This window comes from Panthera pardus, unplaced genomic scaffold (assembly GCF_024362965.1).
Source record: "Panthera pardus isolate Hobbes unplaced genomic scaffold, ASM2436296v1 HiC_scaffold_22, whole genome shotgun sequence".
In the NCBI taxonomy this organism is placed as follows: Eukaryota; Metazoa; Chordata; class Mammalia; order Carnivora; family Felidae; genus Panthera; species Panthera pardus.
This window is the reverse complement of record NW_026526788.1, coordinates 34,954,247-34,966,989: the sequence shown is the minus strand read 5'-3', so window position 1 is coordinate 34,966,989 and position 12,743 is coordinate 34,954,247. Positions and strand designations below refer to the sequence as shown.

The 12,743-nt window shown below is 47.0% G+C and overlaps 1 protein-coding gene across 3 annotated transcripts in view; it reads left to right on the top strand.

Annotated features, from left to right (window-relative positions):
- The first annotated feature begins 227 nt into the window (after positions 1 to 227).
- The window catches only part of DUSP29 (dual specificity phosphatase 29), a 35,658-nt gene continuing 23,142 nt past the window's right edge, over positions 228 to 12,743 (top strand). Inside the window, exons 1-2 of one of the 3 annotated variants that reach the window (XM_019444628.2) lie at positions 313 to 382; positions 12,482 to 12,559. Coding sequence is in view for 1 of the 3 variants with exons in the window: in XM_019444627.2 (XP_019300172.2) it covers positions 297 to 382 (86 nt within the window). In the remaining 2 variants the exon portion in view is untranslated. Of the gene's footprint in view, positions 383 to 8,557; positions 8,945 to 12,481; positions 12,560 to 12,743 lie in introns of all 3 variants that reach the window. The other 2 variants (XM_019444630.2, XM_019444627.2) reach the window with 2 other exon arrangements.

Here is a 12,743-nt window from a genome sequence, read left to right as displayed (position 1 = left end):
CAGTTGTTCTGGAACAGAGTCCAGGGCAGGGCCCCACAGACACCTGGCCTCGTCCATCCCAAGAACACAAAGCTGGGAAATCCCCCTGTCTGTCCCCGCCCTGGACAGCCATGTGTCCTGCCTCTGTGGCTGGGCCAGGAACAAGCGTGTGGGCTCCAGGTACAGGTCTCCCAAAGTCAAGGGTTTCAGGTCACACTGGCACATCATTTTGCAAACAGATGCCATGGGTCTCTTCTCGGACTGGGCAGCACGCAAGGTCAGCGTCAGCAGATCTGACCCTAAAAATAGGCTCTTGGATGCCAGTCGAGGTGGCCGGGTGTGCAGCTGCCACACACCCCACAGACCAGCACCTCCTGACCCGGCCAGGCCCCAGCGCACACAGGTAAGGACTTTTGGTGGGGAGGCTGACTCCTCTTGGGTCCAGTCAAGTGTTCTTTGGGGGTCTGGGTGTGGGGCTTAGAAGACCCCTTTCTACTCTGTTTCTAGAGTGGCAGAGAAGAGCTGACATTCTTTTAGTATGATAGGCTTCTTGTTGCCCCATCTTTCTCTAGGGACTCCATGGAATTTTCTCCACTTCCCTCCCTCTAAATCTGAGGTTCTAGTTCAGTGACCATTTCTAAAGGATAATAGGGTGGGTTAAAGCTCATTGGGCCCTTGTGAGGCACTGGATGGATTGTATCACGTATCGTTTCCAGCAAAGTTCTACATTTGTCCACTTAGCTAGTGGAGAGGAAAAAAAAATCTCAGCAGGAAGGGTGATAGAAACACTGTAGTGACTCACATCATGTGCAGGGCAGCACAAATTACAAACACGGCACTCAAAATCCCAGGGGTGAGAATTCTTTCTGTGTTCTGGATAATGCTAAGCATCATTTGGAAAGAGTGAGTGGCCATTTTTAAAGCTTTTCCCAGTCCTGGTGGGAGGATAAGGATGGGGATGACCGCCCTGGTAGGTGGGGAGATTGGGTCACGGAGGGACAGAGTCACTTGACCAAGACGGCAGCGTGTGTAGATAAGAAGGTGGGAAGTCATACTGTGTCTCAGAGCAGGGTTCACCTCGTAGACTCTGGTGCCCTTTTCCTGTGGCCCAACTGCTCCTTGTGAGCCTGGAACCTGAGAGCTGTGGGGATTGCGAGCTCTGACTGTTCAGGAAAGCCTGAAAATGTTCAAGGGAAAAAGCTACCAAGTCAGAAGGGAGGGGGCATGAGATGCATGTCTAAAGAGGCCTCCTCACTTATGGCCCCAGCACCGGAGTGTCCCTGGTACTTGGTATTTGTTCAGTTGCCCTGACCTATGGCTTGTAGCCCCTCCTTGTTCTATTTATGAGAAAATCACTTTGGTCCCACCAAGGGACATTTATAAACAACAGTTGAAGGGCTTCTGAGCTGAGTCTTGTACAGGGAAATGAGCCTTGGGCCTGGGGTTGGGGATTGGGACGTGGGAGAGGGTCTGAAGACTTAGAGGCCTCTTTAGGGGGCAAATGTGTGTGCAGGGTGACAAGGGAGGCAATGGTTCTCCACCATGTGATAAGCTGGAAGCCCTCACTGGGAACATTTCTGTCCTAGGATGGATTGTGCTGGAGGGGACTCTGAGTCCTCTCTGAGGGTGGGGTTCCTGTGGCTACTGTCTATCCCACAAGGGGTGAGGAGCAGAGCAGGGGCACTGAGGCTGGAGGCTTGGCTGTTAGCATTTCCTGTAACCCTGCTGAGGCCAGGCTGAGTCCACTTGGGGAGGGGGCAGCCTGCCCTCCATAGAGCCAGAGGTTGGCTCTGCACAACCCTTGTGAATCTGAATGTTTCCTGGTGCTGATGTGTCAGGCATGGTTCTAAAAGCTTTTCTTATAAGTATTAACTCACTTACTCCACAGAACTGCAACAGCCCTATGAGGGAGGTGCCTCATCATCTCCATTTTCAGACGAGGAAGCTGAGACACAAAGAAGTGAAGTGGTTTGCCCACATCGTACATCCCAGACAGTAGTCAAGGCCAGAATCCAGTGTATCTTAGAGTCTGATGGCACAGGCACTGTGCTCTGGGGCCCCTTGGTGGGGTGGGAGCAGGGGTGACATCTCACTCTCCCGCTTCCCTTGATGCCTGAACTCCAACCTGGGTCTGGTCCCAGGGAACAGCCACTCCAGATAGTGGGGCCAGGGGTCACAGCTCCATTTGTCCTTTGCAGTCTGCCTCCAGAGCAGACGGTGTTTGAATTTTTGCTTCCAGTGACCCTTGATCACTGGAAGTGGGTCTACCAAGTCCACAGTAAATAGGAGGTCAAGTCTCAGAGCAGTCTGGCATGGCCACCAGACATCAACAAGATGGAGAGAGTCCTTTCTCCTCCTCCCCAAAGCCTTCTTATACTTTGCACACGAGCAAATGAGCCCCATCACCCATAGGAAAATGTTCAGGCTTATTTATGCCCCATCCCATCTACCATAACAATACCACAAAGATGCTTGGCCCTGGCCAAACTGTTCTACCTATAGTCCCTACTTTTGGCTCAGAACTTAGCTTCCAACACAGTTGGGAATTCTCTATCCAGCCTCCCCACTGCTTCCTTGTCCCCTTTCGTGGAACATTTTCTGGGCCCGTGTCAATGTACCAAAGAGTTATATCATCTCATTTAATCCAGGAACCAGTTAGGTGGATACTATCACTATCCTCAGATGAGGAAGCTGAAGCCCAGGTATTGAGACTCCAAGGCCAGAGAGAGCTCTCTCCACAATTGCACACACTTTGGGACACACACTGGGGATGGCAGCACAAAACTGAAAGGCCCAAGCCCACCCTCAGGAGCGTAAACGTTGTGGCCAAGAATATAATGACTGTCTACTGACATGGGTTGGGATACGTGGCTGCCTGGGTGGAGCCCAAGTCTTACCACCTGGTGTCATGTTACTAATCTCTGACCCTCATTTTGCTCATCTGTAAAGTAAGGACAGTCATTCTCTGTCTAGGAGGTTTTGAGAGCAGATTATCACTGGGCACACAATAAAAGTAACAACGGGGGCACCTGGGTGGCTCAGTCGTTAAGTGTCCAACTCTTGATTTCAGCTCAGGTCATGATCTCGTGGTCTTTACTGATCAGCACGGACCCTGCTTGGGATTCTCTCTCTCCCTCTCTCTGCCCCTTCCCCTCTTGTGCTCGCTTCCTCTCACTCTCTCAAAATAAAGAAATAAACATTAAAACATATAAAAACAAATAAAAGTAATAACTGTATGATCATTTCCCTGGGTCCTGCCAGGCCTTGATTTCTCAGTGAACTTTCATGGCAGCTTCAAATGTGAGTACTTGGCCAAAAACCTTCCCAAGGCCCAGAGCCTCCTCTGTACAGTACTCAGAGACAGGCCTAACGAGTAATAGTGGCCTAGATGGGGAAATGAAAAGGTGGCGGGCCCATGGTGAGGGCCACACTTCCGTAGTCCACCCCACCTCGTCTTTTCTGGCCTCAAGGAAGCCTCATGTTCTGAGGTGATGCACAGTGGGAGATAGCTTTTGTAAGTTGTGGTCTAAAAGGCCATCTATTCCTGAATTCACGAGCTGTGAAACTGCCTACAGTATTTCCACACATCTTCAGAGGAGGCAAAAAGCTGAGCCGCTTAGGAGTCAGGAACAACAACGTCATGGTCTCTTGTCCCTGTACTAGAGCCTCCTCTTCCTCATCCGGGGCCAGGCTGCAGAGGTAGTCCATCCCAGCCTGCTCCCGTGTCTGAAAAGGAAGTAGAGTATGGGCGTCCAGCCTCCTCATGGTTTCCGGGAGGCTCAACTCTGCCAAACCAAGATTGGGGAAATCAATTAGGAGTTCATAAATTACCACCCTGAAGCGCTTTGAAACCATTTGAAGAGTTAATCAAACAAGTTATGACATCAACACCATCACAGAAGGAATATTAAATTACCTCTTTAAATGAAAGCATTTCTGTTTTTTTAATAAAAGGACTTTATATTAATTCACATAATTGCCTCCTGTTAACATACTTGCCAGAATCCAAAAGAAAAAAAAAATCTGTTAAACTTGGATTGTGTCAGATATGTTAAGAATTAAATTATAGGCAACAAAAAATTCCTGGGTTTTCACGTCCAAGTTTTAATTTTTTTAGAATCCACAACTTTTATTTTCTAGTTGGGATCATTTTTATAGATTTAAGATGCGTAAAGACAAGCACTGACTTGCAGTAAATTATAAATGTTTATTTATATACATACATCGCTGCCAAATTCCATCCCTTCACATACCTCAGCAGAAGGTATCACTCTCCTAATAGAGAAATTTATCCAACCACAGTAACATTTTTACTCTCCCTCTTCTTTCAAGGCACATTCCAAGCCCCACTTGGGTAGTGTCATGGAAGAAGTGTGGTGTGCGTGTATTTAAATACAGACTAACTTTCCCCCATGATCCCAGTGCATCAGGAAGGTAAATACGGAATGTACACACATGCACAGATACAGAATGACTTCAAAGGGAGAGGAGACTGTCTGAAGATTAGTTTATAAATTGCTCCATTAGGCCAAAAGCCTCTAGAAGGCAGAGACCTCTCTGGGCCAGCCCATACCTGGTGCATAACAGAGGGATGTGTGAGGAAAGCCTGGAGGTGGAGGGCAGGGCCAGGTCTAACGGATGAGGTGAAGTCAAAAAGAAAACAAAGCCACTCATGCTCATTTTTGACCCACCAGAGCTAATGTTGGCTGACTCAGACTAAACCGAGACTAGGTAAGGCAAGTCAAGGATGCTGGCTCTGACGCCATGGGACAAGGAAACGGTGCTGCCCTCTTCGCCTGAGGTCTGTCCACAGTCAGAGGGGAAGGAAGTTTCAGAGGTAGATTTACCCCAAAGCTTCAGAACCCCACACTTAAATAGCCCTCTTCCAAGCCCTGCACCTATTTGGTTTTCCTTTTCTATTTTTTGGTGGGGGGAGAGGGCACAAGTGAGCAGAGAGGGAAAGAGAGAGAGAAGTGGGGCTCACCTGAAGCGGGACTTGTGTTTTACCAGAAGTGTGGCTTTGTGCCCACCTGATGCGGGGTCCGAACTCATGAACTGCGAAATCATGACCTGAGCTGAAGTCAGATGCTTAACCCACAGAGCCACCCACATGCCCTTTGGTTTTCCTTTTTCTTTTCTTTTCTTTTTTAAATGTTTATTTGTTTTTGAGAGAGCGAAAGACAGAGAGCAAGTCAGGGAAGGACAAAGAGACAGGGCAACAAAATCTGAAGCAGGCTCCAGGCTCTGAGCTGTCAGCACAGAGCCCGACGCAGGCTTGAACTCACAAACTTCAAGATCATGACCTGAGCTGAAGTTGGACACTCAACCAACTGAGCCACCCAGGCACCCCGGTTTTCCTTTTCTTATACAAATTGTATAAGCTTCAGGACACACAAAACTTAATTTTTCCCCTGGTTTCTCAGGAAGCACTGAGGGATTAGAATGATTTTCTGACATGACCTACTCTGCTACCAGAGGCCTCAAGCAGGACACGGCTCTGCCTTTGGGGAGCTCACACTGACTGGGAGGGCACTCGGTGCCATGCAAGATGTAAGGAACACCTGGCTAGGCCTTGTCCTGAAGGTCACCTTCCTGTGCCTAATCCACAGGTTAGGGTGAGCATCATATTTGTCCAGAACAATCCTAAAATAGAACTTGCACAGACTTCCCCCATCCCTTCATATACTCAAGTAATACATGTTCAACACAGAAATTTTAGGATAGATTGTTTCTTAAAAGAAAAAAGAAGAAAAATCACATATAATTTCATCATCCTAAAATAAATATATAACCAGTGTTAATTATTTTGGTGAACACTGAACATACTTCTGGTCTCTTCTCTCTACCTGCTCAAGCCTCTTTCCCTTTGATTTCTCAAAACCACCACCAACACAGCTGCCTGTTGCATCTGACAGTTTCAAGGTTTAGGGTGACAAAAAAGAGGGCTGACATGGCTTTGGGGCACTGCCCAGTGAAGCACTGGGAATCCTTGCTCTCCCCAGAACCGTACGCCCTGGACACTACACACATGGCTGTCTGCGACCCTCCCGCCCTTCCCACCAGCAGGGCCCCTCACCTCTTCTGGAATGTTCTAGGAGGCTCAGAACCCCCCCCTCCCCCCTGTACAGAACAATTTAGCTCTCTTTGTTTGGCATCACCATCTTCCCAATCATGCTTCGGGACTTAACTTTTTCTCATCCAAAGGGTCCTCAAATGGTAATTTTTGTTGAGCAGGAGGCCTGCTCTGTGGCTCACATTCCATGGTTACCTGGCCAGTCTTTGTAGGCATAGAGATTTCATTTTCCCACTGAAATAAGTAATGAATCTCTCTACCTGGCTTCTCCCATCCTCCACCTTAGAAAGAGTTTAGGTTAGGTTTTTTGTTTGTTTGCTTGTTTTTTTAAATGTTTATTTATTTTTAAGAGACAGAAACAGCATGAGCAGGGGAGGGGCAGAGAGAGAGAGAGGGATACCCAGAATATGAAGCAGGTTCCAGGCTCTGAGCTGTCAGCACAGAGCCCAATGCGGGGCTCGAACTCATGAACCGTGAGATCATGACCTGAGCCGAAGTCAGATGCTCAACAGACTGAGCCACCCAGGTGCCCCTTTTGTTTGTTTTTAAAACCGTCTTTCCCTTCTTGTTACAGCTCCTTTTTTTAAAATGTGTATTTATTTATTTATTTATTTATTTTTTAAAGTTTATTTATTTTTGAGACAGAGAGAGACAGAGCATGAATGGGGGAGGGGCAGAGAGAGAGGGAGACACGGAATGAGAAGCAGGCTCCAGGCTCTGAGCCATCAGCCCAGAGCCCGACACGGGGCTCGAACTCATGGACCGTGAGATCGTGACCTGAGCTGAAGTCGGACACTTAACCGACTGAGCCACCCAGGCGCCCCAAAATGTGTATTTATTTTGAGAGTGAGAGCATACTCCGAGGAGCAGGGAGAGGGGCAGAGAGAGACAGGGTGGGAGAGAATCCCAAGCAGGCTACATGCTGTCAGCACAGAGCCTGACACGGGCTCGATCTCACAAACTATGAGATCATGAGCTCAGCTGAAACCAAGAGTCAGTCACTTAATGGACTGAGCCACTCAGGCGCCCCTATAACTCTATGTTATCAAAGAAGAAAGTGAAGCTTAGGGAACATGAATTATGTAGATCTGAGAGTCTTGAGTAATTGTTGGAGCTGTGAGAACAGAGAAGGGCCTCAAGCCAGTGAATACAGGGAGAGAGGGACAGGGAGGGAGAGGGGCCCCAGGAAAGGGCCAGGTCCTGGGAGCAAGTAAGATAGAGTGGAAATCACAAATTAGAAGTCACAGGCAGCTTCCTGCCCAGCTGTTCTGTTTGGTCAGCACAGTTTAAAAATATAGACATGGTTATTTATTATAAAATATGATTATTTATTCAAAGACTCCCAAAATAGAAAACAGAAAAAAAAATCTCTGAGTCTTGCCACTTGCTCACAGCATTGACATTTTGATGTTTTTCTTCCAGTTTAAAAAACAAAACAAAACTATATAAGGTGTTTTGTTTTGTTTTTACATAAAGTCAAATCATGGTGTTGCAATTATAGTTTTGAATTCATTCAAAGCCTTCCCTCATTGGGCAGGGGAAATCTTTAACCAAACGTTAAGCTGTACCATTGAAAATTCTGAAACGGAGTCAGAATTAAAAAGGGGTCCCTGTGTTAATTATTCCTGGAAATAGTACCTGAAAGTCAGGGCCACCATTTCACAGAGAGAAATGCCACTCTAGGCCTTAGTGGTCAAGTGTCACTTGGCCCCTGAATTCTCTGTCATCAAAGTATCTTCAAATGTTTTAAAATTAGCAGTAAGTATCTTAGGTTAGTTTCCCTCAACAGCTGACCCTGAGACGAGGATTTGGGTTCAAGTTGTTTATTTGCAAGGTGCTCCAGGAGTGTGGCGCAGAGTGAAGCAAGTCTGAGGGAAGAGAGCCAGCATGGGACTTGCGTGAGGTCACCAATCAGGGCAACTGGGGCTGGAGCACAGGGCGGAGCCTCCAGGAGACCGTGGAGAACAGACTTCCCACTGAGATCCCACTGAGCAAGGGGTGGGGGGCGGTGAAGCTGGGGTACTCCTCCACCAACTCCTGCCCCTCATTTGCAAATAACTTTCTGAGGGTAACTCCTCTTATTTTAGGCCCGACCAGCACAAAGACCAGAAAATACCCTCGAGCAAGGAAATACAGGGGCTTGAGGGAGGATGCCTTTTTTGTAGGAGGGAACTGCCCACTTCTACCCCAGCAATCTGAGCTGAGGAATGGAACAGGGCAAGAACAGCATCTCCTTCAGCTGCCTACATTTAAAAACCAGTGGATTTCTCACAAAATTCTGGCTTTCTGACTTCTTATAAAAATATCAGACAATCTGGCTTACATTCCCACAGGGAAGGGCAAGCAGCCGCACCCTTCAGGGGAGCATTTGTTTTCTATACTACCACAGTCCCTACCACTCCCTGTTGTCTCCTACCTGAGGCCAACTGTTAGGGTTTTTTTGTTTGTTTTATTCTTTAACATGCACCCTACCTCCCTTCTATGTTACCTTCCTGGCCCCTCCAGGAAGGAGCCTGAGTCTGCTATCCTTTGAGGAGGAGACAGGCTGATGCCATACATACGCCGAGTAGCCTTCAAGTTGGCATTTGGTTTCCTGGGACCGAACCTTTAAATATGAAGCTGTAACAGAAACCTGGAGGCCTCTCTTGACAACCTGCCCAGTTCTCATTATGACATTTAGCCCGTGATTGATATTGTGTGTGTCATCAAGACCTTGGCAGTTAATCTCTGGGTCGAATCTATGGAAACCAAACAGAACAGATTTGTCTTCCCCTTCCATTTTGGCTGTGGTCTGGGAAACAGACGCTCTCGGCTTCTCTGAGATTCAGAAATTTGGGAGCCATGCAGAGAGGGATGCACACAAGCCGTCTTCAGGATTTGGAAAGATTACAGGTCTGTGGTTTCTGGACTGTTCTGCGCTTTGTTCTCTTCCCCCATCAAATCTGCACACTGGAGGATAATGGATCCCAGAGCTCCCTCTGCGTGCCAAGCCGCTCTGGGTAGACCGCACCACTTCCTCTTCTGTCTGGAAATCCAGCCGAGGCTTTCAGCACGGAGATGGGGTTGGGGATGGCTCCTTCCACAGTGTAATGAAGGAGCAACAGCCTCAGCAAGGGTGAGGTCAGCTTCAGTGATCAAAGGAGGCAGGCAGAGGTTTCAGAATGCAGTTTACTCCAGCATCACCCTAAAATCACCTCTTCTGAGGCCTCCTTAGTGGCAGACAGGGTTTTGTGGGCTGTTTCCTGCAGCAGAAGTTTCTGGCCATCCCTGAAAACAACTCCTCCCTTTGTGACTGGAAACACCAGCAGCCAGGCCCTAGAGCAGAGTTTGGGCCTAAGCAACCACAGGAGACTATCCGTCCTGCATTGTGCACTTTGCTCACCTTTGTCCCTCCTCCATTGGCTAAAAGGCTCAGTCCTGCCTCATCAGCTCTGGCTGAGTCCCTAGCACAGGCCTCGCAATCCCTCATTCATCCACCCTTCAGTCATTCATTCACACCCTCCATTCATTCACTACACGTCAGACACTGGGCCTAGAGAAATCAACACAGGGCAGGGAATCTCCAGGTAAGGTCATCCAACTCTTCCCTCCTCCCAGCCCTGCACCTTATTCTGGGCTAAAGATATGGCCTCTACTTCAATGAGAAGATAGAACATATTTTGAACACCCTTGCTATCCTTCTCTTGACTCACCAGCTCCTTGACTCTCTAGCCACATGCTTGGGCAATCATTATCAGTCCTCAATGAGCATCAGACTTACTTGGGAGCTTGTTAAAATACAGACTCCTAGGGGCACCTGGGTGCCTTGGTTGGTTAAGCATCCGACTTTGGCTCAGGTCATGATCTCATGGGTTGTGAGTTTGAGCCCTGCGTCAGGCTCTATGCTGACAGCTCAGGGCCTGGAGCCTGCTTTGGATTCTGTCTCCTTCTCTCTCTGCCCCTTCCCACTTGTGCTCTGCCTCTCAAAAATAAATGAATGTAAAAAATTTTTGAAAAAAAAAAAACTACAGACTCCTAGGTCCTTGGCTCTGGTCGAGGGTGCCACCCAGGAATCTGTATTTCTAGCAAGTGCCAGATTATTCAGACAGAGGTGGTCTTTAGATCACACTTTGAGAGAATCCACAGAAGGACCACCTCTGTTGCCCCAACCCCCAACTCAGGACACTGCAGGAGAAAGTCACGGATCCTGGCTTCCCAGGATCCCCAAAGACACACTGCTGGCTAGTGATCCTTTAATTCATCTGCTGTAAACTTGGGAGAATCCAGTTCCCCAGAGCAGTTTCAGCTCTCTCCTTTTCTTCCTAACATTTAAAAAAACATTCTTTTAATGTTTATTTATTTTTGAGAGAGAGAGAGAGAGACAGAGTGTGAGCAGGGGAGGGATAAAGAGACAGAGGGAGACACAGAATCCAAAGCAGGCTCCAGGCTCTGAGCTGTCAGCACAGAGCCCGATGTAGGGCTCCAACTCACAAACCACAAGATCATGACCTGAGCCAAAGTCAGACACTCAACTGACTGAGGCACCCAGGTACCCCTCTTCTTAACATTTTTTTTTTTTAAATTTTTTTTTTTTCAACGTTTTTTATTTATTTTTGGGACAGAGAGAGACAGAGCATGAACGGGGGAGGGGCAGAGAGAGAGGGAGACACAGAATCGGAAACAGCCTCCAGGCTCCGAGCCATCAGCCCAGAGCCTGACGCGGGGCTCGAACTCACGGACCGCGAGATCGTGACCTGGCTGAAGTCGGACGCTTAACCGACTGCGCCACCCAGGCGCCCCTCTTCTTAACATTTTTTAATGAAAAATTTCAAAGACACACAAAGAGAAAAACAGTAACTCTACCTTGCAACCATCATCCAACCCCAACCACCACCATCCATGGCCAATCCTGCCTATCATACATACCTCCATTTTACCCCCCACCCCATACACAATATATTGTTAGAATTTTCCAGGTATATTATTATCATTTTTTAATGTTTTTTACTTATTTTTGAGAGAGACAGACCACGAGTGGGAGAGGGGCAGAGAGAGAGGGAGACACAGAATCGGAAGTAGGCTCCAGGCTCTGAGCTGGCAGCACTGAGCCCAATGCAGGGCTCAAACTCATGAACCGCAAGATCATGACTTGAGCCTAAGTTGGATGCTTAACCGACTGAGTCACCCAGGCACCCCCCAAGTATATTATTTTTGAAGCAGATCCCAGATATCATATCATTTCATCTGTGAATATTTCAATACATAATTCTAAAAGGTAAAAACCTAGCACACTGTACACAGTGTGCACACAATTAAAAAATAATTTAAAAAAATTTAGAAATGAAAAAAGTTACCTTAACAAAACAAAAAAAATAAATTAATTAAAAAAAATAAAAAAATAAAAGGTAAAAACCTATGGTATAATTTAGCTGTTCTTTGAATCTCCTGCAAATTAATTGTTAGGTTCAGACTCTGAGGACTCTGCTAAGACAGGTTTTTCTTTCCAGAAGAGAAGACTCTTCTGGTGATGGCATGTCCTCCCGACAGAAGACCCATAATGTCTGATTGTCTCTTCTGTAGCGGTCAGAGTTGAATGCCTATATCCATTAGTTCATCAAGTGTTATAAAAAGGGGCTTTCTTCCATCTTTATTATCTGGGATACTTATATAAAAGAGCAAATCTTCCTCATCTACCCAGTAGTACAGTTTGTATCAGAAAGGAACAGTAAATGCTAGATTCTTTCCCTTTACTTGTCTGTCTTCAAAATAATGAGCTAGTCCCTCACATCTTCCAACAGTGAGTAATTGTTTTAAGTGTCGTTACGATTTAAATGTCTGATTTGTTTTAACCCATTGCAGTTATTTTTATTAATCATGCTCAAATTGTCCTGTTTTTGACAAGCGGGAGCCTCTCTGTGTTGTGTTCTCAGTCCCTGGCATGATCCTAGCGGTCTTTGAAGCTAGCAAACTTTTTTTTACATTCTTCAAATCCCTAGTCCTCCCCCCTCACAATGCATCCCTACCCTCACCCCACCCTCTCAGCAGTTATTTGCTTCTCAGAAGACTAAGACCATGTGTTATAAACAGCCTCAATTTACAATGTTCCTCATCTGTAAAATAGAGATAACAATAATGCCTACCTCATAGGGTTGTTAAGAAGATTAAATGAGTTAGTAATTGTAAAGCACTGGAACAGTGCCTGGTGCAAAGTAAGTGCCAGCTAAGTATTTGTTAAATGAATAACACTCACTCCCCATCACTCACCTGCACGTTTCTCAGTCACTCTGCCTTTTTTCTCCTTGCCTCTAGTCTCAGAGCATAACCTCCCCTCAGGCTGTCTGAGTGTAGATGCATCAGTCACTCAGCTCAGGGAACAAACACTGCCCAATTCCACAGCAAATTCCTTTCTTTGGGGACAGTGGAAACTCTTCTCCCACATTCCATTTGCAGAGCCTGACAAGGTCTCCAAATATGCATTTCAATCTGCAAACACAGCTTTACAGCTTGGAACATCTCTTCTGACCCCTGGTAAGTTAGCACAACTGCCAGCCCCTAGCGTGAGAGCAGCCAACAACATTGCCTTCAACTGTCCTAATGCATTGAGGAACCCTCATGCAGCCAAGCCTCCTTCTACCCGAGGGCTCCTGGAGATTCCAGAATGTGCATGGCTGCTTGGCTCAAATGGGCTCTGGATTTACAGGTGTGCCCTGTC